The sequence below is a fragment of the Accipiter gentilis genome, chromosome 19, assembly GCF_929443795.1.
Source record: "Accipiter gentilis chromosome 19, bAccGen1.1, whole genome shotgun sequence".
Lineage (NCBI taxonomy): Eukaryota > Metazoa > Chordata > Aves > Accipitriformes > Accipitridae > Astur > Astur gentilis.
This window is the reverse complement of record NC_064898.1, coordinates 25,840,168-25,868,067: the sequence shown is the minus strand read 5'-3', so window position 1 is coordinate 25,868,067 and position 27,900 is coordinate 25,840,168. Positions and strand designations below refer to the sequence as shown.

General features: G+C 49.1%; 1 protein-coding gene across 4 annotated transcripts; it reads left to right on the top strand.

Moving 5' to 3' along the window:
- On the top strand, positions 1 to 24,052 carry MOGAT2 (monoacylglycerol O-acyltransferase 2). 4 transcript variants are annotated; one of them, XM_049822730.1, is made up of 6 exons: positions 1 to 175; positions 8,379 to 8,557; positions 18,787 to 18,991; positions 20,446 to 20,620; positions 20,780 to 20,979; positions 22,493 to 24,052. In XM_049822730.1, the coding sequence occupies exons 1-6, from the start codon at positions 82 to 84 to the stop codon at positions 22,645 to 22,647; spliced, it is 1,008 nt and encodes a 335-aa protein (XP_049678687.1). In that variant the 5' UTR covers positions 1 to 81; the 3' UTR covers positions 22,648 to 24,052. The 4 variants fall into 4 exon arrangements, with proteins under 4 accessions (XP_049678687.1, XP_049678685.1, XP_049678688.1 ...); XM_049822728.1 differs by having other exon boundaries at positions 20,780 to 22,603; XM_049822729.1 differs by having other exon boundaries at positions 88 to 175; positions 8,384 to 8,557; positions 20,780 to 22,603.
- The last annotated feature ends 3,848 nt before the right edge of the window (positions 24,053 to 27,900 follow it).

Here is a 27,900-nt window from a genome sequence, read left to right as displayed (position 1 = left end):
TATTGACGTGCGACTTTGCACTTTGCATTCGCCACTTGCAGAGCTTCCTTCTCCTTTCGAGACGTGCACGCAGAGCCCAAGATGAAGGTTGAGTTTGCTCCGCTCTCTGTGCCACTGCAGAGAAGGCTTCAGACGGCGTCGGTGGTTCAATGGGTCTTCAGCTTCCTAGCTCTAGGTAAGAGACATCTCCTTGTCCTTTGCTGAGAAGCCAGAGCAGCTTTTGCCCCAACCCCTTCTCTCCCTGACCCCAAGAAGACCTGGGACCGAAGGAAAGTGGCATTAAAGGCATCTTCTGGGAGCCTGCAGTGAATCCCAGGTCATGTTAGGACAAGTGATTAGCAGCAGACGTTGCATTCGCATGTCTCTCTCTCGCTGTATGAAGAGCAGTGTGGGAGGCTCTGTCTCACTAAAGCAAGTTGGGTTTTTCCCCCTTTTTTTTTTTTGTTTGTTTTCTTTTGTTTGTTTCTTCTCGCCCGATCTGAGGACGGGTGGCACTAGGGAAGTGCAGGGCTGCGTGCCCCTGCATGGGAACATCTATGGGTCTTACGCAGCAGCTAAACCTGTGCGGGGTTTCAGCTTCTCCTCCTCTTTAAGTTTAGTGTTTGCCTGTTCTAAGGTGCTGCCCTGCTCAGCGTTAGTTGTGAGAAACGGTATTCCCGTGCTTGAGGGATGGTGCGATGGGAAGAGAATGAGGGGCTCTGCTTTGCAACCCTGGGAGCAGACGCTTCACTTTATACAGATGCCGCTGCACACCCCAAAAGAGCTTTTTTCCATGAAAACCCAAGCAGGTTGGGAAGAGACACATTAGCAAACCGGGACCCGGACAAACTCGCTACTGTGTAGAGGGCATCAGGTGCTGATGGAAATGAGAGACATGCAGTTTTGGAGAGGATGCACTGGGAAATTAGGAGATGGGAGACCCAGAGGCAGGTTGTCAGAGAGTGCAAACTGTCTGGGGTGATTCACAGCCCATCAGGAGTCAAGCTGGAAGGCCATATCCCAGACTTTGCCATTGTCATGCCAATTCGTAATCTCAGATGGGATCTGTGTAAAGCTTCTGCTTTATTGTGGGAGGATAGATGTTGACTAGTCCCAATACACAGAGGCAGCAGATCTTTATGTATATATGGGTCCTGGCACACAAGCATCTCCAAAAGAATACCTCCAAGGAAAGCACAGGCTGTGCTTCAGAGCCTTTTTAAGATTCTGAGATGGCTCCATCCAAACTCTGCTACAGACCTGGGGCTGAATGGCCACCTCTGCACCAGTATCTGATGGGCTGGAGCACTGGGCCATGCAGGTCCAGACAGTGTAGCTGTTTGCGTGCTTCTTGGCATAGGTTTGACCCACGGTAAGTAGCACTCTGCCAAACTATATCTGGGCAATGGCAGAGGCCAGGGACCGTTGCTGGTAGCCAGGATGGGTGAGGTTGCCCTTTACTGGAAGGGAAGAGACTTGGCAACATAGACACGACTGGGCAAAGCTGTTCACCCGCTGGGTGAGCAAATGGGCTCTGCTGAGTTCCTCCGGAGAGGTGTAACCAGTGTGGCCCCTTGGGTTGCTCTGGGACAAGCCGGAGGACATCCCTCTCCAGATGGAGGGGAAATCCTGGTGTGGCAGAGGTGGCGCAGCCAGCTGAGCTGTCACGAAGCACAGTTATGGCATGGCAGAGTGCAGGGCACTTGGTGCCATCCTGTGCTTGTGTTATAAACCCTGGGGCTCTTCTGATGCAGAAGAGATCCCAGGGATGATCAGCCTTCTCCTGCACACCAGGGACCACCTTGCAGGGGGAGACATGGGTCTTATTAACAGCTCAGGGAAGGGGACATCTGGCAAAAGCCATCCAGCCTTGGACACAACTGGCTGGACTGGGACATACTGGGGTGCTCTGTAGCTCCCTTTGTGCCCCTGCACCCAGATTTCCCTCCACGGGGCCTGGATGGGACATAGTAGAGATGTGGCCGCAATGTTAACAAGGGTTACAACAACACATCCTCATTCCCAGCATGGACGCAGCTGGGGCTTAGAGAGCTTTAACAGTGTTTTCCAGCAAAACAACTTGTACTTTAGGTTTTTGCCTTCTTGGTATAGGGAGGAAGCTCGCACTTGACTTCTCGGTGATAGAAATGACTGCTGGAGCCAGCAGAAAGCCAGAAAATGGTTCAGGAGGGAGGAATCCTCCGCAGTGGAGCTACTTGAAATGCAGGCTCTGCCTCTTGCAGGGAAATGCAGCTTGTTCCAAATGAGGATGAGACCCACACCCACACCTCCTCCGTGGCTGGCCTTCCAGATATTACTCTCTTTCCCTGAAACAGTTGTACTTTGATATTTTTTGATTTTTTTTTTTTGGTGATACATTCCAAAACCAAGAGCAGTTAAAAAATGATTTAAGAAAGGCATCAGAAAGGTGATAACCAAAGCTTATGGAGCCATTCCAGCTGGTTTGCTTAATTTTACAAAGTTTCTCTAAGCCTGGAGCTTCCCACCCAAAAGCTCCCAGTTGAACAACAGCAAAAACTCGATGCTAAAGGCTACCCTTGACTTCATCCCACGAGACGCCAAACACCCCGTGCCACGCTCAGTTATAACCCTCAGGCACAGAGATCAGACCTTCTGTGGGCAGGATTTGGCCACCATCTACTCCTTTCTCTCTGAGACAGGCTTCTGCTTCTGCTGCCGGAAAAAAAGGGCTCCTGAAAACACACGGTCGACTGCTCCGAGACATTTGCACGGCCGTTTGGCTGGAGATCCCAGCAGCCACCGCTCAGCAGCACTGGTTGCGCTCAGCAGCACTGGTTGTGCTCAGCACCACTGGTTGCGGGCAGCTGTTGCTATGGTTGTGCAAATGCATCCCCCAAGAAGCCAAGCACTGAGCCAGGGGCTCATTCATCCCCCGCGGGGCGCTGGATGAGCGCAGCAGCTTGACCCCGGTGCTGACGGGGAGTTTTGCTGCAGCATCTCTCGCAGCAGGCGGGCATCGTCCACGCTGCCGGTTTTCTTGAGGATGCTCCTGGGAAGGGCACGGAGACAAAAGGTGCCGTTTGCTTCAGCTGCTGGCACGGTGAAGTGCACGGTGCAAGGATGGGATGCAGGGTATGGGGTGGGGACCCCATTGCCTCCCCACTGCAGCATCCCAGTACTGACCAGTTGTTCCTCCTAATGCAGTGGAGCCAGGCTCCTTCAGGGCGCCAAAATCAGCAGCCTGGTGCCCAAACCTGCTGCAACCGCTTTCCGCTGCTTCTCATTCCCAGTCTCCAGGGACTTGGGCACGGGGTTCCATCCAGACACGCCATGCAGAAGCATTAGCGTAGGGCCGAACCCATGCAAACGCCCAGCCTTTGAACCCTTGCCATCAGCAGGGTTGGCTCAAAGGGCACGCCGTGCCAGCGTGAGGCAGGTCCCCTTGACAGCCGAGCGTAGTCCACAGCCTGGGACAGCCTGGCCAGGTTTGGCTGTGCCGAGGGGTACAGCCTCTGTGCAGGCTGTCACCGGCAGGGCCTCTCGGCTGGCACTGGGGACCTCAGCAATGTCCATCTTCCAAACCCTCCTGACAACTGCAGTAGGAATCTGACTCACCCTGAGGCTGCTGTGATGCCAAAAATCTCTTTCCACAGGCTGCTGTTTTCCCTATTTCAGGCTGAATGAGCAAATGCTGGGTTAGCAGCAATGCTGGGCCCAGGAGCACTTTGATGGGACACCGTCCCTGTTTGGGCTTGGCTGGAAAAGTCCTCCGTGTGCTTTGTAGCCTGTGGCTCACTTGGAACCCGTGGCATACACGTGTGTGTTGCCTGTGATATACCCATGTTTTCATGCAGGGAGGGACTTGCAGCTCACAAAAAAACCTATTTAACACAAGACACCCACCACCAAACACTTCATTTTTGCTCTGAGCTTCTTTGAGGGAGCCCAGCCCAGGAAACCACTTGGCCTGTGAGGGGATCCAGGAAAGCCATCGCATCCACATGGATGTGTCTTCTCCTTGCTGACTCCCGTACGGCCATGGAGATGTGAGATGCTGGGTCCTGGATCATGAAGACCTGCTTCAGAAGCACCCCTGGTCAACAGGCTGCGTGCAGAACTTGGTGGCCCTGTGGTCCAGGAACATCCTACGACTGCTTCACCCAGAGCCACATCTCAGACAACCACAGACAAACCTCCCTGCATCTGGCCTGAACAGAAAGTGTAAGATTTAGGGTCTGTAAGGAGCTTTCCTTCTTGTCAAGGGCCTTTTGGTTTTGGTTTTAGTTGGAAGGGGTCTCTCTTTGCTTTCCATGACAGTGTAGACAGTGCAGCAGCTAATCTCAGCCCAGCCTAGGATTATCCGGCCATTTTCAGGTAACTGAACTAATGTGATCGCAAAGACATGCATGGTGCCCTTAGAGTTCCTCTTGCAGCCCGTGGTGATGTCTGCCTTGAAAGGGCTCTGTGTAAGGGCTTAAGCCATTTTCTAGCAATTTAGCATGTGCAGTTGGGCTACCTCGCAAGAGTCCAGAGGGAGGAGATGAGGATCACGTCTGTTTGCAACCACATCTCCAAATCTGCCTGTTCCTCCCGAGTGTACAACCGTGGCTTGAGAGATTGCAGCCTGAGGCTGGGAATCAAGGGAGTTATGGGGCAGAAAGGTGGAAGGTAGATATTGTAGTGAAGCTATGGCTGAAAACTAAAGATAATTCTCCCATTGTTCCCCTTCAAGAATACCGTAAAGGCAGCGAGGCAAAGCCACGTTATAGTCGCATCGCATTGCCATTTGTGTGCCTGATGTGCCCGCAGTCCCCATCCTCACCAGAGAGCTTGCTCCCATGGAGAGCTTCACCAAGCTGCGGGTTGGAACTAGACGGTCTTTAAGGTCCCTTCCAACCCAAACCATCCTATGATTCAAAGCTGGAGAACTTGTCTGGCTCTGCAGTGCCCTGGCCGCTGACAGGCTTCAAAGATAGGTTTCTAATGAACCAGGGACTTGCAGGTTTCCTCCCATCCCCATCCCGACCCAGACTGCCATCTCTTCCAGTGGCATTTCTGAGACCCGACAGCCCTTTGCGGGTTGCTTTGTGGGCACGGCGGGTTGCACATAGGCTGGAGTTTGGCCCCAGGAGGGAGATATCTGCTGAGGTTCCCTGGCCAAGAGCCTAATGCCATGTTTGTGATATCTTTTAAAGTGTTTGCCTGGCAGGTAGCCCAGAAAATGACAGTTGTTTGTAGGAAAGCAGATGCTGAGGGAAATATGGCTTTCATCTGGGCAGCTCTGGAGTGGTCCCCAGTCCAGGAAGGAACAGGCAAGAAACCCTCGTTGTTCCTTATTTTCCTCTTGGGATTCCCCTCAAGGGAAGAAAGCAATTATTATGGGCAACAGTCTCACAACAAGCAACTATTCCTGTTTGCCACCCATCCCTTCTGCCCTGTCCTGCAGAAAAGAAGCAGAAGGGGCAAGGAGGTGGCTTTAGGTTGTCCTTGCTGCTCTGCCTCTGGGAGAAAACCCGTGGAGGAACGGGAGCATGTGTTCCCCTCCAGCATGGATTCAGGAAAGACTTGGGATTTGCAGGAATAGAGATAGATCTTGGCTCCTGGTGCACAGTCCTTCCCTCTAGCCCTTAGCCCAAATGGATGCAGGATTTGGCCCTTTCTTGGGTGGGATGTTATTTTTCAGCGGCTTGGAGAACAAGGAGACTCTAAGGTGTGAAGAGTCACCTGTGTAACTTAAAAGAGGCCGGGTCGGTGCCAGTGAAGGGACCCTGGAGCCAGGCTGAAGAGCATGAAGTCCTGGGCGGTGGGGCTGGTGGTGGACCCAGCCTGGGGACCTGACACGGCTTTCAGGAAGCACCAATACAGCTCTGTGGCAAATACCTTGCCACTGGTGGTCCAGAAAGTCTCGGTGTCTAACTCATGGGATCGCACTGCCTCTGCTATGTTTTCATTGAAGAGTTTGAGGACATGACACGCAGATGTCTGCAAGAAAGTTGGAAGGGGGACAGTAATCTCCCTTGATCCAAGCAGCTACGGTGACTCCCCCTCGCATAACAGGCAGTGGTACAGAGTGCTCCCTTCTCACCAAAATACAGCCCATAAATAACCAAGTGTCTGCTTGAAGGCTGGGATTGGTTTGGATGCAGACAGTAATATTTAACTGTACATTTTCTGGAACTTTCCTGTCTCTTTGGTCCCATCCACAGGAACTTTCAGACTGAGGGTCCGTTCTGGGAGAGGAATGGGCTCCTTTCCCACAGCATCCCGGACACCATAAGATTTTACAGGCACACAAAAAGAAAAATCTTAAGATTGAGTGAAGGTCACTGTGTGCAAATTCTGCCCTGCAAAAAAAAAAAGTTGAATTGCAAATGAATCGAGGGAGAAATTAATAATTATATAATTGCAAGATAAGGCCTCACTTGGATGATAAGTGCATTGATTTAGACCAGAACAACTCCTTCACTTTGCAGAATGTACTTTGAGCTTTGCACAGTATGATAGAAAGAGAATTAGGCGTTGCACAGTTTTGCAGTAGACCTGATGACCTGGCTCTCAGGTGTAGTAAAATTGCAACCTCTGCGTTGTTCCTCAAGCAGTTTTTATGTGTCATGTGGATCCTGGAGCTTCATTTCATGCTATATGCTATTTTCCTCAAGAGTTATAAAGACTGTGACTGTGGCATTTGAAAGAAGTGGCACCAGGTATGAGCAGTGGTTCGTTCTGGCCGGAGGATGCATTGCAGGTTAGACCTGTTGCTCTGCCGAGAGCTGCAGTGTTTCCCCATGCTCTGTATTAGCTCCTAACCGGGCACCTGCTGCAGTGTCTCTACCTATATAAGGATATAAGATCCCATTTCATCTTTAAGGAGATTTAGGATCCTGCTAGATTATTGCTTTCCCCTCCCCATAGGAATTATCAGTACCATCATGCCAGCGTTTTAAAAAGGGGCAGAGATTTGTTTTTACATGCAAAGCTCTAGGATCAGGGTAACATCACAAAAAAAAAAAACCAACAAAAAAAACCCCCTACAAACAAGACCTACTTATTTATCCTTAAGTAAAAGCAAACAGGAGGTAGAAGGAGGTCTTAAATGAGAGCATCATACACCTCTTCCCTGATAGGCCTTAGCTGAGATGAGCTGGAGAGGGCAAGTGCCAGGTGACTCCCCAAGATGAAAATCCAAGTCTCAGAGGATGAGGGCATGGGTGCATTTATCTCACAGCTGAAGCTGAACAGTCCATTCTCACGTCCTTCAGCCCTGGGTGCTGGATTTGTGATGAAGACCCAGGGAAGGACAAAATATATAACCCACCACACATGATGTAACCCATGAGCTGGGGAAAGCAAAGGGCTTGGAGGTATGGGGACTTTTTGAGCTTCCCAGACAACAGCAAGGCTTCCAGAGGGACAGACGGAGAGGACACAGGTCTTTCCAGGGACTTTTTAGGGCAACTGCTTTGCCAGGTGCCACCTTGGTGGCCATCAGCACTTCCCAGTCTCTGCAGAAAGACAGTGTTGGGCTTGGGTGAGATTTGATGTACCAAGTGATGCTTGTTCACACACAGACTTTTCTTCTCTTGTTTCTGTGCCAAAACACAGGGCATGAGGGAGGTGGGAGGTAGAGGGCAAAGCTGAGCACTGACTGGAAGCAGCTCAGAACAGTCTTTAATGACTTGGGAAAGTCCCAAGTCATTAATGTCTTAGGGAATGAAATAGAGCATTCTTATAAAATCTGTGATGACACCAAGTTGAAAGGACTGAAAATCCTCTAGAAGCCAGGATTAGAGTTGAGAACGAACCCGAGAAGTGGAGGAAAAGGTCCAAAATCAATAAGAAAAAAACTCAATAAAGAGCAAAATCTTATATATGGGAAGATAAAAAATTAAAACTCAAGGACACAATTAAAATGGGGAATTGATAGCTCAGAACAAAGCTATTGGGGACTGTACAGACAGGGCATAGCGCCCCGCTTTGCTGCCACTGCAAAATGCCAGGTCTCATCAGGGAGTACTAAGAGGAGTTTTGGGGTAAAACACAGGCATTATCATTCCAGAGATAAGACTGACTCCAGAGAAAAAGTCAGAAAGCAAAGGGATAGAGATCTGATCCACGAGGACCCTCTGGATGCAGTGAGGTCCAGCAGTCTTGTGGGAAGAGGGGGACACAGTGGCCTTTGGAGAAATAGCTGGTTGCTGCAGAGATGGTCCTTGGTTCCTCTCCAGGTTCCTGGGGCAGATAGGAAAGAAACCACTGCTGCATCAAAGGTGCCTTCACACTGATAAAGTAATTCAGCAGCAAGCCCAGTGAAGGTTTGGGCTCCATCCCAGGACCAAACAGAGTCCCTTCAAGTGAATCATTCCTCTCCTAAAGTCCACCTAACCCAACCATCAACTCACTGCTGGCTATTCTCTCAGCACAGTGCTGCACAGTTGCCTTCATCGCCCTCTTCTTCACACGTTTTTGGCTGGTCAGTGCCCTCTATGCTGCGTGGTGGTTCATAGACAGGGAAAAACCCAGCAAGGGTGGGAGGCGGATCCACTCCATCCGGAACAGCATCGTCTGGAGGTACATGAGGGACTATTTCCCCATCACGGTAAGTGCCATCGATCCCATCGGCTCTTGGGTGATTCAGGGACCAACTTTGTCCTTGGTGTTTGGAGGCGGGTCTGGCGTCAGCACTTGTGGATGGGGTCAGTGTTGAAGGATTGTCTTCCCAGCTCCCAGATTACTGTAAGACCCGGAAAAAACGTAGACCACCATTTTCACAACGGCATCTAATCATCTGCCTTTCACATACCTATTTATCCTCCCTGCGTTCCAGCAGCGAAGGAAATCTCCCCTTGCCTGTTTTCCGTGTTTACATTGCAACACTCTTGCTCTTCAGGTTGCTCAGCATTTAGCCAGTGGACACAGTGCCAAGTTTAGACCAAAATTTAAGAGGTCTTGGTGCCCTGCAAGGTCAGCATCCCCTTCTGCTGGGGAAGAGGCTGGATGGGTAAAGCTGGGTGTGCACTGGGCAGTCTCACAGAGTTGCTGTTCCCTTGAGAGGGAGTTCTGTGACATTTCCTGATTTAATTTAATGCATGTGGCTGGTCTTTGCCCTTACTCTTTATCTGGTATCCCCTTGGCATGGCATGAATGCATGGACCAGCACAAAGTCCTGCCTTAGAGCCATCACAAGTCTGTATAAATCTGAGCAATGCAGCAGAAGAGTTCACGGGCCATGCAAGGGAGTGAGTTTCGAGGGTAGACCAAGCTGTGGGAATTTGTAAGATAATTCCTTTAATGAAGCATTGCCTCTTGAGGAAACTCAGATGGGATGCACACAGCTGGTTAAGAGAGAGCCTGGAGTCAGGAGCTGGGTGCTGCAGGCCAGGTAAAATGATGGTGCCTGAAGTATGTCCTCTGATGTCACATCATCCCCTTTTGCAGGCCACAACTCAGTACAATATCGACCCTAGTGCTGCGGGTAGGACAGGGGCTTTGCCAAGCCACAACCTGGTTACACAGACAGTGTGTCCCAGCAAACGTTGCTCCTTTTCATCAGAGTGGAAACATCACTTGATATCAAGGCAAACTGCATTAGTGCAGTAGAGCAACACCATGGATATACTTAGACTGCATGTAAAGGCACCACCTCCAGGATACTCCAGAAGCAACTGTTGCACCAAGAAAATCAGAGCTTTTTTATTTCTCCTGATTTCCCCTCCTCTCATTTCAACTTTTATCGCATCCCCAATATGCCCTTTGGGTTGATGAAGGTGAAGGAGCAAAGGACAGTGTTGTCTGTGACCGTGTCTGGTTAGTGGAATACAGCACTGGGCAAGATGGGATTGCCTCTCAGAGGACCTGGGTGCAACTGGTAGAAATAGATGTGCTGGGTTGAACCAGACCACCACCCTCCCTTTCCACTGCTATGGACAATTCAAATAAATCCACTTAATTTTGTGCTGGAAGCTGGCGTATGCTAGCCAAACTTCCCATGTCTCGGCTGGGTGAACTGCGTCTCCAAGCTGCCTCTCTACAAGGCCATCCATCAGTCTAAGTCTACCTCGCGTGCGTCCTCCTGCCATTGAGTTTCTTTGCTCAAAGGCATGACAGAAAGTGATGATGAGGACCTGCAGTGAATTTTTTTATGGCTAATCTCAGAGCTTAACTTGTGATTTAAGGCCTTCTGGATGAGCTTCAAAGGAAGGTCCCCAAAAGGTATTTCATAATCTCCTGGGGAGGAATGGGAACACGTCCCAGGAAAGCTTGTGGTGAGTTTTACCATAAGGGACAGGAAATATTTTATGACGTTTAATAGGAAACACCAAGTAGGTGCCTAATAACTTATGCTCAAGGTTGCCTTAGAAAATGCTAGAATCGCTATGAGCTATTTATGTGGCTGTAATGATATATGCACTATATATCCTGTAGATTATTTGTGGCCATAAGCCCCTGCTTGGGCAGGGTCAGACCAACTTCTCTGCTAAAACTTAGCTGCCAGCTCAGCCCAGCGACAACTCTTCTCCTGTCCCTTTGAAAGGACATGGAACCCCCCTCCTGAAGGCCACACTGCATCGTCTGTCTGTCCTTCCTTCCCCGGGTGCCACTGCCAGGCAGGAGGACCAGTAAGACCAGTAGAGGGAGCACGGCTACTGGGTTTGGCTGGGTGAAGGCGGGGGGTGGGTCGGTGGAGCCTTTCTCCCCCTTGGTCTGGGAGAAGTCAGGGGGAGCTCCACAAAAGGACAGCAGAAACCAAAAAATGTAATAAAAAGTGGATTATAACCAAGCAATCACATCATACTATTTCCCCAAAACATTTTCTCAGGCTTCCATACTTTGCTCAAGGGCTTTCTAAGGCAGAATGTAGGATTTAGCAGCCCTGGCTGAATGGATCTGCTACCGTTTGTCACTACAAGAGCACGGAAAAACACTTGGCATCCCCAGCATCCCGCAGCAAGGAGCTCCCCTGGTGAACCACACCGTGTGAAGACCTCCCTGCTCCTTTCACTAGAAACTCCCTGGTTACTCCACGCTAATCCTGTCCCACCTCCCCATGTCACTCCTGGTTTTATACTCTGTTATATCCCCCACCTGCCAGCTTTTTTCCCACCTAACCCCCCCCCGAAAAACCCCAAATACATTTTCTTCCTTGCATGGAAGGCATTTAATTTCATACTGCTGAGCACGAGCTGAATTTTTTCCTAGCAGAGTGGAAGTTAAACGTTGTAAATATTGCTTTAACCATCCTGTATGCTGCTCTCATCATGAGCTAAGCTGAGCTTTTGGTCTGAATATGCATTGACCTCTCACTTGCCCAAAGCCCCAGCCAGAATAGCGAGTGGGATTTGGGGACGCGGACCGGGTGGGCACCCAGCACGCCGTGCCGTATTTGTGTGTAAATTGAGTTTGTTCAGCCCTGAAGAATTAGTCATTCTGGGAAGATTAAATGTGGCTCCTAATCCTCCCAGATCCTGGCAGCAAACTTAGCACGGCCAAGCACCAGTGTCTGAAGGCAGTAAGAGCTGTCTGCTCTTTTATTTTAGGAAGTGGCTTTAAACGCTGCCTTTAAGAGATGCCTGGGCATGTTTGCAGATGAGAGAAATTGGGATGAGCATCTGTTTTCTTTGCTGCAGCAGGCTCTGGCAGGTGGGAGCGTGCAGGCTCTGCGCCTCCGCAGTGCATGCAAGGAGCACCCTCTGCCGATACCACCCTTGCACAAAAGAAACCAACCGCTTTGCTGCTTGGTTTATTCCCTTTGGAGCTGACTGTATTTTAATTAGGGGTTTGGGAAGTATAGGGTCAGGCAGGACCTGAGTGGGTTTGGGTGATTTTAAAAGAGGGATGAGAAAAAAGCAGTGAGGATTCAAGGTGAGGTCCAGTGCATTGCCCAGGAAAGTTATTTCTGCTTCATCCCCCTGTATTTTAACCCTGTTCTAGTCCTTCTTTTTTATACACCCTCGTGATAGGTCTGCAATACGTGGCTGAGCTGAGCTGCTTCTTAAAATTGTGGAAAATATACCAAAAGGTGCAAAATGAATCTGTTTGGGGCAGACTACACTTGAACAGATATCCAGTGATGCCTGCTGTGGGTTGATGTTCCCTCCAGAGATTTTGGATACTGTGGACTGCTCTACCTAGGTTATGTTCAAAAAGCAGTCAATAATCTGTCTGCTGCTGCCAGGTCTCTGTCCAAACCCTTATCTCCATTTGCACAGTCCCTTCCCCATCATTTAGCAGCACATCTTTATTACAAAGGGTACGCCCAGCATTACAGTAACCCCAAATTTCTCTGTCACACGGCCAAGTGAATGCACATCTTCACTGCTGCTTCTCCCCAGCCCCAGCCCCTCCTGCCACTGTAAGACTGCTGTCACCAACCTTCCTCGTACAGCCAAGGTGCTTTGATAAGCTCAGCTGAGGAGCACCATGGATGGGCGGAAAGTGAGGATGGGGGTGAAATGGGGAAAACATAAGCTTGACAAGATCCGTCTCTACCATAGTCCTCAAACAAAAGTCATGGTCTTTCTTGCTGACTATAAATTGGGGCTGGATGCTCGGCTTAGACAAGATATTTCACCTTTAGATAATACAGCCTGGGTTACTGTTAAATCTAGCAGCAGGAGGCTAAAATTAAGGTCTTAGAGGGACAAATTTTATCTTCAGGTGCTGTAATCCTTCAGAGCAACCCCAGCAGGCATCATCTTACCAGCTTTATTCAGGACAGCCTGACAAGTGCCTGCTGTGTGGAGAAGGTTCTTGTGGTCTTCATTGCACTGTTTTCCCCTTGTGAAGAGCCACAGGACATTTCTTACTGGCCTTGGGGTTATCTAAGCACCAGCTGGACCTTATTATCTGTAGCAACTGGCAGAGTCCCAACCTCTGTCGTTGTGCTTGGGGACTTGCTGGCGTTCTTGGTTTTTTGTTAGCGTAGTTAAAATGAGTTATTGGGGAATTAATTGACCCCTAGGAGCTGTGATTTGGGATGGTTCCATCCCATAGCTCATTCATTCTCATAATTGCATAAAGCATGACGAGGGTTATTTGAGTGTGTTGCGGTTCAGGGGAAGTAAAAGGTGTTGCAGACAGGGGACAGCCCAAGTTTGCGTGAACCAAGCCCCGCCAGGAATATTTTCTTTCTTTTCATAGAAGAGCGGTATTATTTGTAACTGGGGATTTTGTGTCATGGCCCATGACATTAAATATAATTTCCGATTTCCAGCAGTCTTACCTTAGTTCACTTTGCTTCCTTCTGTTGGCTGGAGGAGAGAAGAGGGATTGTTAGGGCAAAAGCAAGACATAGCCAAATGGCCCAAAGCCACCTCTCTCTCCTTCTCTGAGGAACTTCTCTATCCCATGTTTTGGCCCTCTCTTCTCTGCCCTTGGGTGACCTTAAGTAAGAGAGAGGCCACCACCAAGGTCAGGTCCACCGCAGGACTGTGTCCCACCACCTGCACTGCCAAGCAACATGCTAAGCCACTGGATAAAGGAGGTCCTACAAGACCCCCAAAACCAGCATCACACAAGAGCAAGGGAGGACTTAGGTGTTTTGGAGCTGCCACCCTTACCCAGCTTTGGGAGTGAGGGTGGTGAAGTCCCATCCAAACTCAATTTATACCCACCTGGCTGGTCAGACCCCCCAGTACTTGCCACAAGCACAGCTCTGACCTGGCATTGTGGTACCTGGAGAAAACCCCCAGTGCCCAAAGCCTTCTATTTCCCCAGCTGTCCTTCTCAGCCCCTTGCCATTGCTGGGACCTGAAACCCATCTTCCTCGGCAGCTGCTGGCAGTACTCAGCTATTTGCCCTTCCTTTGGTCTCCCATCCAGACACCCTTGGGTGGCCCATCCGCTTCTCTTCAGCTTGGCACAATTCCTCCTTCTTTGGATCTGGCTAGGTTTCTGGATTTCTCTGCTGGGTTTCATCCAACAGAGAAACTGGCTGCGTGTGTCATCCTGTAAGAGATGCTCTTTGGAGGTGCCTGTGGACAGCAAGGGACCTGAGGATTTGCTTGGGACAAAGTTGAAAGGAGGTTTATCCTACTTAAGAGCAGATTAATGAACATAACATCCTTGGAAACAGAGTTTGCAGCCAGAGAAGGATAGAAATACAATAGCAAGTTAATCTGGGAGACTTTAAATGAAGAAGGCAGAAGCTTGCTGGCCAGCTTTCCCGACCACATCCTCCTCTGCTCTGTGAACGGCTGTGGGAGCAATGCCATGCTACTCCCTGTCTCCCACCACATGTTCATCGATCCCTAAGGATGCAATCTCACAGCATGTCAATGCCCTCCCTGACTACATGTCCTCTGGCACGGCAAGCACCGTGCAAAGCCCATACTCATCTAAACTTGACTTGATTAATTCCTCCCTTAAAGACTTTTTAATCCCTTCAGCCCTGCAAACAATGCTGGCTGGGGGCCCAGGTATCGCTTCATCTCCAGGGTGTTGCTGGAGCACCCACCCCTCCAACCCTTTGGACTCAGGGAGAATTTTACTTTCCTCAAGCATTAGTGCATCAGCCTTACACAGGGAATCACCCGTCCTCCCTCTTCCCATGGTTTGGGGCAGGACAGTCCAGTCTGTAGGGGACAACCAGGAAACCCCAGCCACATCTCAAGGCGTGAATTAAAGCAGCCTTGTTGAACCAGTGCTGAACTCCTGGGCTGATATAGTCACTCAGAAGCCCTAATTCCAATTAGCTTAATTCCCCTCCAAAATGACTTAAAAAAAACCCAGAACAAAACAAATACCAAACGAAGGCCACTTTAATACCAGCTAAGAGCATCTACTTGGGATGTTAATGCGGTTTAACTAATCCAGTTTAAAATTAATTTGGATTAATTTGCTTGAGATCCTCACCAGTACGTGCGCTCTTATCAGAGCTCCCGAAAGTCTTGCGTATACATTTCCTAACACAGCTGACAGTGAACGGAACAGGTCTCACCATGTCTCCGTGGGAGCTGGGGGAACTGGGGCAGGGTCTTGGACTCATATTCGAGTAGATTGAATAAAGGGGTGTTTCTGCTACAGAGTAATCACCATGAGCACTGAACAACTGTGGCTGTCGAGATATTTCTCCATGAAGGAGAAGCATAAAGTAGACCTCATCCTTCAAAACACAAACCAAAGTTCTTTCGTTGGGAAGGCCAAGATGACCCCAGATCTGGAATCTGGAAAGCCTCATAACACCTTTGACAAGGGGTCATTACCACTGTCAGCAGCCAAGACGCCAGCCAGCATCCTGACCGTGCCAAGGGGAAGCTTGAAGAAGCCAGCAAACCCATGGCTGTTTGGAGAGCACAACCCTCAGCTGCTAACAGCTCCTTGCCTCCTGACCACAGATCATACCCATTAATTTGACATCCCTTAGATGCTTCTGAGTTGAGAAACTTGTCTTGTCTCACCAAGAAAACTTTGGGTCAAGCACTTGTCTCACTTAGATGTTTACGCACAGACCGGCTTGGCTGGACCCTTAAGTCCTTTGACAATTATTAAAGGTTCAACTCACCTAGAAAGACACCGGAGCAGCAAATGCCATCCGGTGGGTGTGGAAATGACAACCCAGCCAAGGCAGGAATGAGGAGAGTCCCAGCCCTCGGCACCTCAACCCCAGCCCCGTTAAGCACTTTGGGGCTGGAGTGCTGGAGAGCCGGGCTGTGCGGTGTCAGGTATTAACTTTCCTGGCAGTTTGTGAACAGAGATTGACCTCTGGCAGGAGGAGAGGGAAGAAGCGAATAAACAGTGGGAACAATCCGGATGGGAGGATCGAGTTTCTGTGTTAAAGACCTTCCAGAAGGAGAAGGGTGGTTTAGAGTCCAGGGCCCCAGCCTGTGGCATAAGAGACTTTGCCCAAGTCTCTCCTCTGCTACAGATTTCCTTCTCAGTCTTTGGTTTCTCTGTAAGTTCTGGCCAGATCATCCAAATGTGAGCAGACACGGTGACAAACTGGTGACCTTCTCTCCCCTCCTTTGCTTATGCCCTGGAAGGAGCCCAGTCTACAAAGCTGAAAGAGGCAAACAATTCAACTCAGTCACTAAGAGGTGGTCAGTGCTGGTGCAGGAGATAGCTCTTGCAGAAACATTAACCAGATCCACCAACTCTTGAGTGACTGGACTCCTGCTCTCTAGCTACCCATGGCTTGGAGCAAGGAGTCAAAAATCACAGAATCACAGCCTGGTTGAGGTCAGAAGAGACTTCTGGAGGTTGTCTGGTCCAACCCCCCCATGCTCAAGCAGGGCCACCCAGAGCCGGTTGCCCAGGACTGTGCCCAGACGACTTTTGAATATCTCCAAGGATGGAGACTCCACAACCTCCCTGGGCAACCTGTGCCAGTGCTCGGTCACCCTCACAGTGAAAAAGTGTTTCCTGATGTTCAGAAGGACCCTCCTGTGTTTCAGTTTGTGCTCATGGCCTCTGGTCCTGGCACTGGGCACCGCTGAGAAGAGCCTGGCTCCGTCCTCGTCACATCCTCCCTTTGGGTATTTGTATTGATGAGATTCCCCGGAGACTTTTCTTCTCCGGGCTGAACTGTCACAGCTCTCTCAGCCTTTCCTCATAGCAGAGATGTCCCAGTCCTTTGATCATCTTTGTGGTCCTTTGCTGGACTCTCTCCAGTTACGTCCATGTCTCCCTTGTACTGAGGAGCCCAGAACTGGACCCAGTACTCCAGGTGGGGCCTCACCAGTGCTGAGCAGAGGGCAAGAATGACCTCCCTCCACCTGCTGGCAATATATCTAACACAGCTGAGGATACCATTTGCTGCCTTTGCTGCAAGGTCCCATTGCTGGCTCAAATTGGTGTCCACCAGGACCCCCAGGTCCTTTTCTGCCAACTGCTTCCCAGCAGGTTGGCCCCCAGCCTGTACTGGTGCTTGGGGTTGATCCTCCCCAAGTGCAGGACTTTTTGTCCTTTTCCTTGTTGAACTTCATGAGATTCTAGTCAGCCAGATACATAGGATACATAGAGTGAGAGAGACAGATCGTGATCAAGCTCCAAAATGCACATGTGGTTTAAAAGGCCCAATCCAGAACCAACAGCGGGAGGTAGGACTCCAGACTTTAGTGGCATCGAGGCCACTAGGGAGATGAGGAAACATTTATCAGAGACAGATGTGCCATCCAGGGGCATCGTAAAACACCAGGGGTTGCATTTAGCTTTGTCTGTGGCCAGAATTAACCTCAACACCCACCCCCCCCCAAAAAAAAACCAAAAACCTAGCAAATAGTATGGCAATGCAAAGCAAGATGAAAAATGCAGTATCTGAAAATAGGTGTGCACTACAACAAATAAAATAAATCACAAGGTGATCTCAATGGAAAACATCAGGAGAAAGTATGATGAACCAGAAACAGAGCTGGAAAGATTGCTGGTTGGTGGGTGCCCACTTCTTTGTAAGGGGACACAACCTCCCTCTTCTCTTCCTTCACTTCTTCTCATAGAATCACAGAGCAGTTTGGGTTGGAAGGGACCTTTCAAGGTCATCGAGTCCAAACCCCTGCCATAAGCAGGGACATCTTCAACAAGATCAGGTTGCTCAGAGCCCCGTCCAGCCTGTCCTTCAATGTTCCCAGGGATGGGGCATTGACCACCTCTCTGGGCAACCTGAGCCAGGGTTTCACCACTCTCAGCATAAAACATTTCTTCCTTATATCTAGTCTGAATCTGCCCTCTTTTAGTTTAAAACCATTACCCCTTGTCCTATTGCTACATGTCCTATTCTTCATTCTTTCCCCTCCTGTCCTCGCTTTTCACTGGGGCGAGCACCAACGCAACAGCTGGATGTGTCCTGGGAGGGAGGTTTAAGGATATGTGGTATTTTAGCACAAATAAACTTTCCCATTGAAGCAGTTTGCATAGCTCAGTGGATAACCTGAGTTCGGCTCTTCATTAGCAGGGAAGGTGGTGTGATCCTGGGGTGCAACCAGCCTGCTGTCACCCCCACTTCTTGCCACCCTGCTCACACACAGGCAGAAATTTAGTGGTTTCCAACGCACCTGAGCATCTCGCCTCCCTGGTTATAAATCACGCAGAGATGAAAGGCTGTTTGGAAGCCGAAGATGAATGCAGGAAACATTGATGCAAGCTGAGATTACTCAAAAATGAGCAAATGGTGACAGGGGCCCTGGGCACTTAGTGATTCAGCCATCTGCCCCTCTTCCTGCCGAGCACCTCTGCACCCAGGCAGCGGTGGGACTCTTGTTTGTCTGTTCCCCTCATTAGGAGCAGGCGCTTGAATGGGCACATGTGTACAGTCAACAGTGCCTTAGGACAGATGGGAAATTAGCCACAACATAAGAAAGTAAAATATACCCTTGTGATTAACCTGTGGTTCTGGCTGCTTCTAGGAAAACACATGCACCATTAGCTGCTGCCTGAGCGCAGATGGGACAGGGGTACTCGGAGGGGGGACGCGCTAAGACGCACAAAGTTTTGGTTCTTCTTGAGCACAAGCACCTTTGAGCTGTCTGGAAATTGGTGGTGACTCTGTGATGGCTAACCTTGGAAAGGTTCATCCTTCCCTGGTGCTGTGAACATCCTCGGCACCCACAGAAAGGGTGCTGGCTGATGTCGGCAGGGTCTTCTCGGTGGCGTAGCTGGAGGATGGGTTTGTCTTTTTGGCTAATGGGTGGGAGGAAATGGAAATACAGGCAATGAAACACATCTCAGTGAGAAATGATTGAGTCATTCCAGTTGACCTTTTCCAACAAGAAGGCACGGTGGGTGCTAGGGACCCCCCTCCAGGCATCGTCTCCCTGCTCTCCATAGCCAATGCTCCATCCCCCCAAGGGGACAGCACTAACTTATGGCCCCTTTTTGGTTCCACCTCTGTGTCCAGCTGGTGAAGACAGCGGAGCTGGACCCCAGGCAGAACTACCTGATGGGATTTCATCCCCACGGGGTCCTGGCAGCAGGAGCCTTTCTCAATTTCTGCACAGAGGCATCGGGCTTTTCCACTCTCTTCCCGGGCATCACCCCACACCTGATGATGCTCTCCCTGTGGTTTCGCATCCCGTTCTTCAGGGACTACCTGATGAGCGGAGGTAAGTAAGGCAACAGCGTGGGCCAACCCCTCTGGCAAGCGGTGGGATGGGTGGGTGCTTTTTGGGGGAGCAGAGAGTGAAGACACCAGGGGAAGAGGAGTCAGGGGTTCGGTTGTCCCCATCTGTGGCCGATTGGATCCCATGCATGGACACAGCTACTGGAGGTGGCACCCCAAAACTCTCTGAAGTTAAAAATTGCCCTCCTAGCTGTTACGTCTCTTGTTCAACTTCATAGATCGCCTCTGAGTTCAGGGCATCGCTGTGCCAGGCACTGTGTAACAGCAAAATGCAGTGCAAATCTTACCCAGAAATACTAAGACCAGCAGGACAGGGTGGTCCTGTATTTCTTTCTTTCCATGCAAGTAACATTCAGGCTTGAAATTGTGGTTGCCACTGAAAGAAGGAGAAAATTGATTTTTCCGAAGCTGCTGCTGCTTGCAGGGAAGCAGCATCCAGTGAGAGAGGATGCAAATAGCAGCTGGCGCTGTTGCAAAACCACGTGGTAGGAGAGGAAGAAGAAATGAAAAGGAATAGGTAAAAATTAAATGGAGAGAGGGGAAAGGGAGCCTGGAGAGATTTTTGGCAGGAGATGACCTCCATCTCTCACTGGTGGGCTTGGGGAATGGCCACTTCTCCAGCCAAATGGGCTCGTGTCGTGGGCAGGATACAATAGACTAAACACAGGCATCCAGCTCTGTCTGAGATACCCAGGGCATTCATCACCCTGTTTTCCACATAAACTCTGGCTCCTGCTGCTGAAAAAATATTTACACAGAGAGCGAGGAATCATAACAGAGAGATATGAGAGAGTTATGACCCAGACGAAAGAAGGTTTAATCACTGTAATGTGAGAGTTCGGCGCATAGCTCATTTTCAGGTCGATTGAATCCATTTGACAAAGAGGTTTTAATTTGCAAATTATTTCAGCCCCTGAAACAAGGATTTTTTTAAAAATCAAAACAATGTTGTTTTGTCATTTCTGAATAAAAGATTTCTAACTTTTGCAAGTAAAAAATATCATGGGACAAAATTCTGCATTAAATTCCACTTTAAATTAACAGCATCCACTGAAATTCGTGTGTGTTTTGACCGAAAGCAAATGTTTCACTGACTTTGGAATGATCCAAATGATCATTTGACAATAAACCGAAACAGATTTTCCCTGGGGCTTAAGTGCAGCTAGTTCTTAGTTTACTTTTTCCTGATTTTTTTTCCCGTTTCTCGCTTCTGGGCCAGACAGCAAAGGGGTAATTGTATATTCACACAGCAGACCTGTGCGTGAATCCAGCACCTTTCAGGGGAGCTGGGCTGAGATTGCCGAAGTGTAGGAAAACTCTGAAAATAAAGTGTCTAGCACCCCTCTGGAACCAGATAATGGGGGAAAAAGGTACAGGGCAAACCACAATCCCGTGGGTTTTAGAGATGCTAATTTTTTCTTCCTCTCTGCCCCCCAGGCCTTGTCTCCTCCGACAAGGAGAGTGCATCCTATGTGCTACAGAAGCCGGAGGGTGGGAACATGCTGGCCATCATTGTTGGTGGAGCGCAGGAGGCGCTGGATGCCCGGCCGGGATCCTGCACCTTGCTGCTGAAGAATAGGAAGGGATTTGTCCGCCTGGCCATCGAGCATGGGTGACGCAGGGGATGGGATGGAGGGGTGCTTGGGAAGGGATACTCTGGTCTGTGGTCGGTTGATGGGGTGTTCCTGCTGGTTTTGGAGATGGGCGCACAGTGTTTTGGGGTGGGCTTTGTTCATCTTCATGCCCCTACATTGGGTTTGACTCCCCGCAGCACCCCACTGGTCCCCATCTTTTCCTTTGGGGAGAATGACCTCTTCGAGCAGGTGAGAAACCCCAAGGGCTCCTGGCTGCGGAAGCTCCAGCACCGGCTCCAGCAGATCATGGGCATCTCCCTTCCCCTCTTCCATGCGCGAGGCATCTTCCAGTACAGCTTCGGGCTGGTACCTTACCGGCGGCCCATCTGCACCGTGGGTAAGTCCTTCCTCGGCACGATGCTGGCCACACTCAGCCTGGCCAAATTGAGGACCGGGGACAGTCCGTGGGTTGTGTCATCCTCCTGCCAGGCTGGAGCATCTTGCCAGAGAACACAAGCTGTGATGGGCTGGAAATGTGCTGGTAAAGGAGCATCCCCAACTGCTCACCTGTCATACTGGTTTGGGACACTGGCTTGGTCTTATGACAGAGCTCAGGTCATCTGGGCTGTGCTGGGAAAGCAAACACGGCCACCCCATCACCTCTATGGGATGCAGCCAACCCCAATCTCAGTGCAACCCAGTAATACAAACCGCTGCGGTAGCGTTGGGTTAAACTTCTTCCAAGCCAATTTTACAAACACAAGTAGGACAACACCTAAGCAGTTTGCAGGTTTGCTCAGTGTCCCATGCAGACACAGCCGCAAACCCCAATCTATTTGCAGGTGAACAAAGCAAGGTGTTTTGACCAGAGACCATGTCCATGGGAGACCAAATTTCAAGAAAGTGTTTGGTTTTGAAGAAGTTTTGCCTGGTTTCAACAACGCAGAGCTTGGCCCACCAGCACGGCTGATGCTCTGTGAATTAGTCTAATTAAAGAGGCTGTTTGGAAAGGTCAGAGCTCACCACCCTGATTAGGTTTGACAGCCAGCAATTACTTCTAATTGTTTTACAACCTGTTTGGATTGTCTCAATGGTTTTATGAGCTGTGCAGTATCACAAGGGCTCTTCATTAGTCTGATGAGGAGTAGCGTTACATGATGATGAAACCCTCCATCACTTGACAAACACAATTTGAGTAAGAGACCAGAGCAAGGGAGGTATCTCATGGACTTCCCTGTCCCTTGCAGGCACCTGGTCCTGTTGCTGGTGGCTCTGGGAGATGGGAAGGGGCTTCTCCTAGTACTAGGAATCAAATTAATTAGATTTGCCCTTGAAAAAAACATTATTTTTAAAGATAAGTGGGTAGCTGGTTCCTTAGAAAAATCAGATGTTTCAGAGAAGCTTTAATCTGAGCAAAGTGGACGTACCCTATTTGCTAATGTATTTAGATAGTCTTGGGCTCCTCTGTGCCTCAGTTTCCCCATTTGCAGTGCAGATTGCCAGGGCCATGTGGGAACAGCTTGAAAAGCTCAACCCAAATTTTAGGATGATGTTGTCTTTATCTGCAGCACATCTGAGATGTTAGGAGCAGCTGTAGGAACTGCATTGGGATGCAGTACTTTTTACTTCAAAGAGCTACACAGAGGGTCTTTGGCATTAACCAACTTTGCAGTTGGGAAACTGAGGCAAGGGCAGATGTGACCTTGGAGATCAACAGCAGAGCCAGGATCTGAACCTCCATCTCCCCACCTCCTTGGTTGTGCTGCCTCCCAAACTCCAGGACATGACTGGGCATACTGATCCGTCCACCACGTCCTTGGAGAGGTGGACCCCAGCTCCGTGCTAAGATGTGCAGAGTGTTCCAAGGGATCTGACACTGGCTCCTTCTAATGCCTGTGCTTGTTTTCCAGTTGGGAAGCCAATTCCAGTGCCGAGGAAGCACAGACCCTCCGAGGAAGAGGTTGATCAAGTCCATCAGAAATACCTAAATGAATTGTGCAAGCTCTTTGAGGAGCACAAAGCTAAATATAACATCCCAGAAGACAAACACCTGGAATTTATTTAGAGCTCCTCAAGCAAGGGGAAACCATGGGGATCATGCTCCAAGTTTTCCCCTATCTCTGGAACTATTTCACAACCTCAACTTAGTCATAGTTAACATACGGTCCGTACAGTGTAGGGAGAAGGACTTGATTTTCCCAGCACTTGCATGGGTGTAGGGACAGAGTTTTCATTTTTATTCCCTGTAGGACACATCATAAAAAATAGAGAAGAAGGAAAAAGAAAATCCCATCTGTGGTCAGCACTATTGAAACTCTCCAGCAGAAAACTCACAGTTCCAGGATGCCCCATAGGCCAGTTTTTCAAGATATTTCCAGGCAGATATGAATTATTGAAAGTTTTCTTTGCATTGTTTTCATTTGGAAATGGGATGATGAGCCATAATTTTTGGTGCATGCATGTGTTTTTTAAAATATAAGTTGTCTAGATCAACAAATGATCGTTTACTTGATGCTCTTCATGTCTTTAATTGTTCTGGGTTCTTTTCTCACCACCTGAAACACAGTTTATCAGAAAGCTCATATTCCCAGCATGGTGCTGGGCACCCTCAGCAGCAACACAATGCCATACCTCCCTGGGGCAAAAGAAATAAAACATTTATAAAGGGCAAGGGCTCATCCAGAGGGTTCAACCTACGTGGGCTCCAGGAGTCCTGCTTATAATTTTATTAATTTAACCCCAGATGCTCCTGCACAGGAACCTCTTGGACTAGTCACCAGCTATGGCAGCACTGTCACTGTGCATTTAATTTTACAAATGAGGCCATTTCATAAGGAAAGTGCACGGCCAGGAGATAGGAGAAGGGAGAAGTGATTTGGGACAGGAAATATGGCTCATAAAGCCATGTTTGGCAGGTGATCAAGGCTTTAAATAGCTGCTGCTTCTTGATATCCAGAACTTTATTAAACTCCGCACTTAATGGGATTTCGCAACGTGGAAGTTTTAGGTGGCAGGAAGCCATCTGCTCAGATCAGCTTTACATTGTGCCCATAGAGCCCTTATACCATCACCTTCTTCTCTCGCTCCCTTCATTTCTCTTTCTCTTCCCCATGTCCCATTCCTCCAAAAAATCCACCAAAAATCCTGCAGAGCACATGCACTTCATTGCACCTGGGTTTTTTTGCTACTGTAGCTGCAAGAATTGCATTTAACAAAGAAAACACACAGAACTGTTAATCATCTCACAAGACCAGGGCCATCACTGTGTTTTGTTTTCTTTTCCCTTTCCTCCTGCTCTGATCAAATTACTCCACCAGACTCTTAATCTGAACGACCAGCTGCAAATCCCTCCTATTCCCAGAAAACAAGCAGCAACAGGGAAGAATTTGATGGAGCTCTTATCGACATTTCTAAACACTCCTGTAATCCCACACTTAATCCAGTCAAATAAAGCAGGTCACCTGCTATGATTTCTTGCTTACTTTCTATTAATAGACTTTTTCTTTTGTCCTTAATTAAGGACAGAGGTACCTACAAAGGAGGAAGATTTATGCACCAGGAAAATAAAAATAATTCTCTCCCACCCTTTTCTTTTGCGTTCATCACCATCCAAGCTTTACCATAATCCCAGCTGTTTTTTTCCTATCCTTTCCTCTGCCTTCCCTGCTATTTCCCATGCCACCCACAGATCCCAGGAACGTCGCCATGACCTTCTGCAAACATCCCGATGGGGATCGGTGCGGGAGGGGAGCGATGGGGATGTCCTCAGGAACAGGGCACGGGGCGCTGTGGGGATGGGGGAGGGCTCTGGGGGAGAAGACAAGGAGCTGAGATCTTGATGAAATGGGAAAAGGAGCAAAGGTGCCGCTGTTGGGCTGGAAATCAGCAGCGCGTGAGGGAGAGAATTTGGGGAGATGTTGGCTGGGTGGTTGGATGGGGTGGTATTGTGGGGATGTAGGAAATGGGGAGGGAGGAAGATGCACGGTCCAGCCCATGGCATGGATGAGGATGGGAAGTGTTGGTACCGACAAGAGGGGTTGGACTGGTAGGAGAGACATGACTCTGCCCCAACGTGATGGAGAAGCTGCATTAGAAGGTGTGCTCCCCAATTGTCCATGAGGGCCTCAGTTTTCCCATTTGGGGACCTGGCATGGCGATGCCTCCAATGCCAGAGACAAACGTACCTTGGAGGTGGGATGGTCCATCAACTTCCTGACCAGTGATGCCATCCTGAAAGAGACAAAAGGCAGAAAACAGGTGGTCGGGAAAAAAAATCCCAGAGAGGAATGGGGAGGAGGATGCTGGAGCTGTGTGAGGTCTGATGGGGCGGTCAGGGGTACGCAAGACCCAAAGGCAAAGGAATACCGCAGTGCTGGAGAAGAGGGGTCAGTGGAGGGCGTTGGATATATATAATTGGCTTCCTTCGAGGTCGGTTTTATCTCACAGGCTGGAACATGTCCTCGATCCCACAGGGACCTATATAACCCAGGAGAGGTCAGTGCCTGGGCTTGTGTTACGTATAACATTAAGAATAATAATTCATAGGCGTCCTTGCAGCTGGGGCTATTTAGGGGGCTCAGCATGATGAGAGGTCTCGTCTTCTCGAGAGGCCAGAGCTGTCTCCAAGTGAAACGCCGTGAGGTGAGAAGCTTTTGTGCAATTTCAGCCTTACGCAGAGCTGTCCGGAGGATTAAAACTCCTCTGATTCAACGCAAGGCAGGAGAAACCTAAAGAAAAGAGGAGTGCCTGGATGAGCCAGTCAAACCAAACTACGCTTGGGTTTGGACTCTGCAGCTCGGAACAGGCTCAGTTGGAGGCACAAATGTTGGGACTGGAGGACATCCAAGCTGTCGCCTCAAAATAAGGATCATTTAAAGCTAAAACAACACAGTATGTTTCCTTCCAGCATGTCCACTCCCTGCTTCTGCGACTGGCTTTGATTTGAGAAACAAGCCCAAGGAGAAGTGATAAATCCATTGCCTGTCTTGCAGAAATTTCAAATTTCAGCCTTTTGGGGACTTCTGTGGAAATTCCAATTTGGAAAATATGGTAAAAAATAAAAGTGTAGTGATTTGGTATTCCCCTCCTGCCTGTCTCTTCCTCCGACCGCTTCCCTCATGATCTCTCCAGCATTTCTGTTGCGAGAGGCTCTAATCTGGATTTGCCTTACTTAGTGGGTTCAGATCATGAGGCTCAGAAGAAAACCTCCGACGACTGATGAATACAAAATACGAACTAATTCCCCAAGAGGAGGAAAGCCAAGCAAAATGGGGTTTTTGCCCTTCTGTAGCTCTAGTCCCGCAAAATTGTTTTACTGCCCTGGGAATGGGGTTAAAAGGTTGTTTGCTGTTGTGGCAAACAACTAGAAAAATGTGTTGGTTTCTGCTCAGGGAAAGATTTCCTGCTTTTAATTCAATAAAGACCCCAATGTGGTACGTTAAACATCCCTCCCTCAGGCTGCAGAGACTTTTCAAGAGAAGAAATAAAATTGCAAATGCATCTGAAACCCATCGCTCTGCTTTCAAAACTATTTAAAGCATTTAAAAATCAATCAAAAACACAGGTCTCCACAGGAATGTGGACACTTTTTTTTTTTTGCATAATCTTTTTGTTCTGACTGATTTGAACCCAGTGAGCTGCTTTTCTGCCTCTCCCATCACCTGAGATCCCCTTTTGACACAGCCTTCCTGGGAGGAACCATCTAATACAGGACTCTGGCAGACCACCTTGTTCAGGTTATAAAAAAACACCAGCAGAGAAATAACCCGCAGTGACTGATGCGCTGCATGAGACAAGTGGTTATATGTTGGATTTAAAGAAATACTGGATATGGCTGATCCATTTTTCAAGCTTGTGGCTACATTTCTGCCCATGTCCCATCCCCAGCCTACTCAGAGATGCTAAGCATATGACCATAGGACGTCACGGTCGGCAGATAAATCTGGGGAAGAAGAAGGAAGGGGGGACGTTGGGAGTGATGGCATTTGTCTTCCCAAGCCCCCGTTAGGCGTGATGGAGCCCTGCTGTCCTGGGGATGGCTGAACACCTGCCTGCCCATGGGAAGTGGGGAATGGATTCCCTGTTTTTGCTTTACTTGTGTGCATGGCTTTTGCTTTACCTATTAAACTGTCTTTATCTCAACCCACAAGTTTTCTCACTTTAACTCTTCCAATTCTCTCCCCCATCCCACCAGGGGGGAGCGAGTGAGCGGCTGCGTGGGGCTTCGTTGCCAGCTGGGGTTAAACCACGACAAGTTATCAGCAAAGGAAATGTCTGTAAAATCAGGTAGTCATGAACCAGCATTTTGGATGTTGGGGTACAAAATAATGCCTGTGAGCCAAACAGATTCATGTTTTATTAGATTGTATGAAGCCAACGAAAAGCATGTTTTCAATGAGCAGCTCAAGATGCACTGAAAATTACATACAGAAAGCACTATGGAAATCATTTGAAATCACTTGGATTTGTGAAATGCTCGCGGAAAATGCATGCGCAGAAAATCGTGCATGCACAGAAAAAAAAGTATGCACAGGAAAAAAAAAATGCACAGGAAAAAATGCATTGCTATCAGCAAGCACAGAACTTGGTTGCTTATTGCAAACAAACGATTCATGGCCAAGGGTAGGTGTGGATGCCGGAGGAATTCACCTCCACATCACAGAGTACTTTGAACTGGGAGAACAACGCTGCATTGCCAAAAGCACGTAAACAACGCTATACGATTCTTCCACCGAGGAGATACCGTAAGGTCAGGATTTTCAGACGTCTTTACAAAGTGCTTAGCTTCTCCCTTCCGAAAAGGAGATCCTTTAAGCTGCTGCATGGCGGGATTTCCTAGCAAGTCTAAGCACCTCATTTTACTCATCAGCAACCCCAAATCTTGACTTGAGAGACTTGGTATCACTGCGTGCTCACTCGCTGGAGTCACAGTGTGTCCCTCAGATTAGGGAATGAGCTGGGTTACGGGTTTTTCCATGTTGTATTTTATATCAGTCCCATGAAATTACCCGCAAATCCCACGGTGTGCCTTGCTTCCAAGAACTGCCAAGCACTTTACAAGTAAATAGGATCCATAATCCCCAGAGAGGTGGAGCGGGAGCTCCTTTAACCCCTCAGTTGATGCTGGGCTGCTGTCAACCTGAGACCACGAGCGTCACAGAGCCAGAGAGCAAGTATAAGCATGACCCTGTGGCCCAAATCCCTGGTGCATCTACACCCAACTGATCTGCTCCAGCTCGCAGGAAGCCTGTGGCAAAGCTGAGACCCGAATCCCCCGTGTCCCGGGGTCTTAACCACGGCACCGCCCTTCATCTTACAG

Excerpts from the sequence above, each read along its gene's own strand:
- MOGAT2 (XM_049822728.1), top strand. The coding sequence starts at position 82 with ATGAAGGTTGAGTTTGCTCCGCTCTCTGTGCCACTGCAGAGAAGGCTT. Across the intron at positions 8,558-18,786 it reads GGGACTATTTCCCCATCACG|CTGGTGAAGACAGCGGAGCT; the intron begins GTAAGTGCCATC and ends CTCTGTGTCCAG. Across the intron at positions 18,992-20,445 it reads GGACTACCTGATGAGCGGAG|GCCTTGTCTCCTCCGACAAG; the intron begins GTAAGTAAGGCA and ends TCTGCCCCCCAG.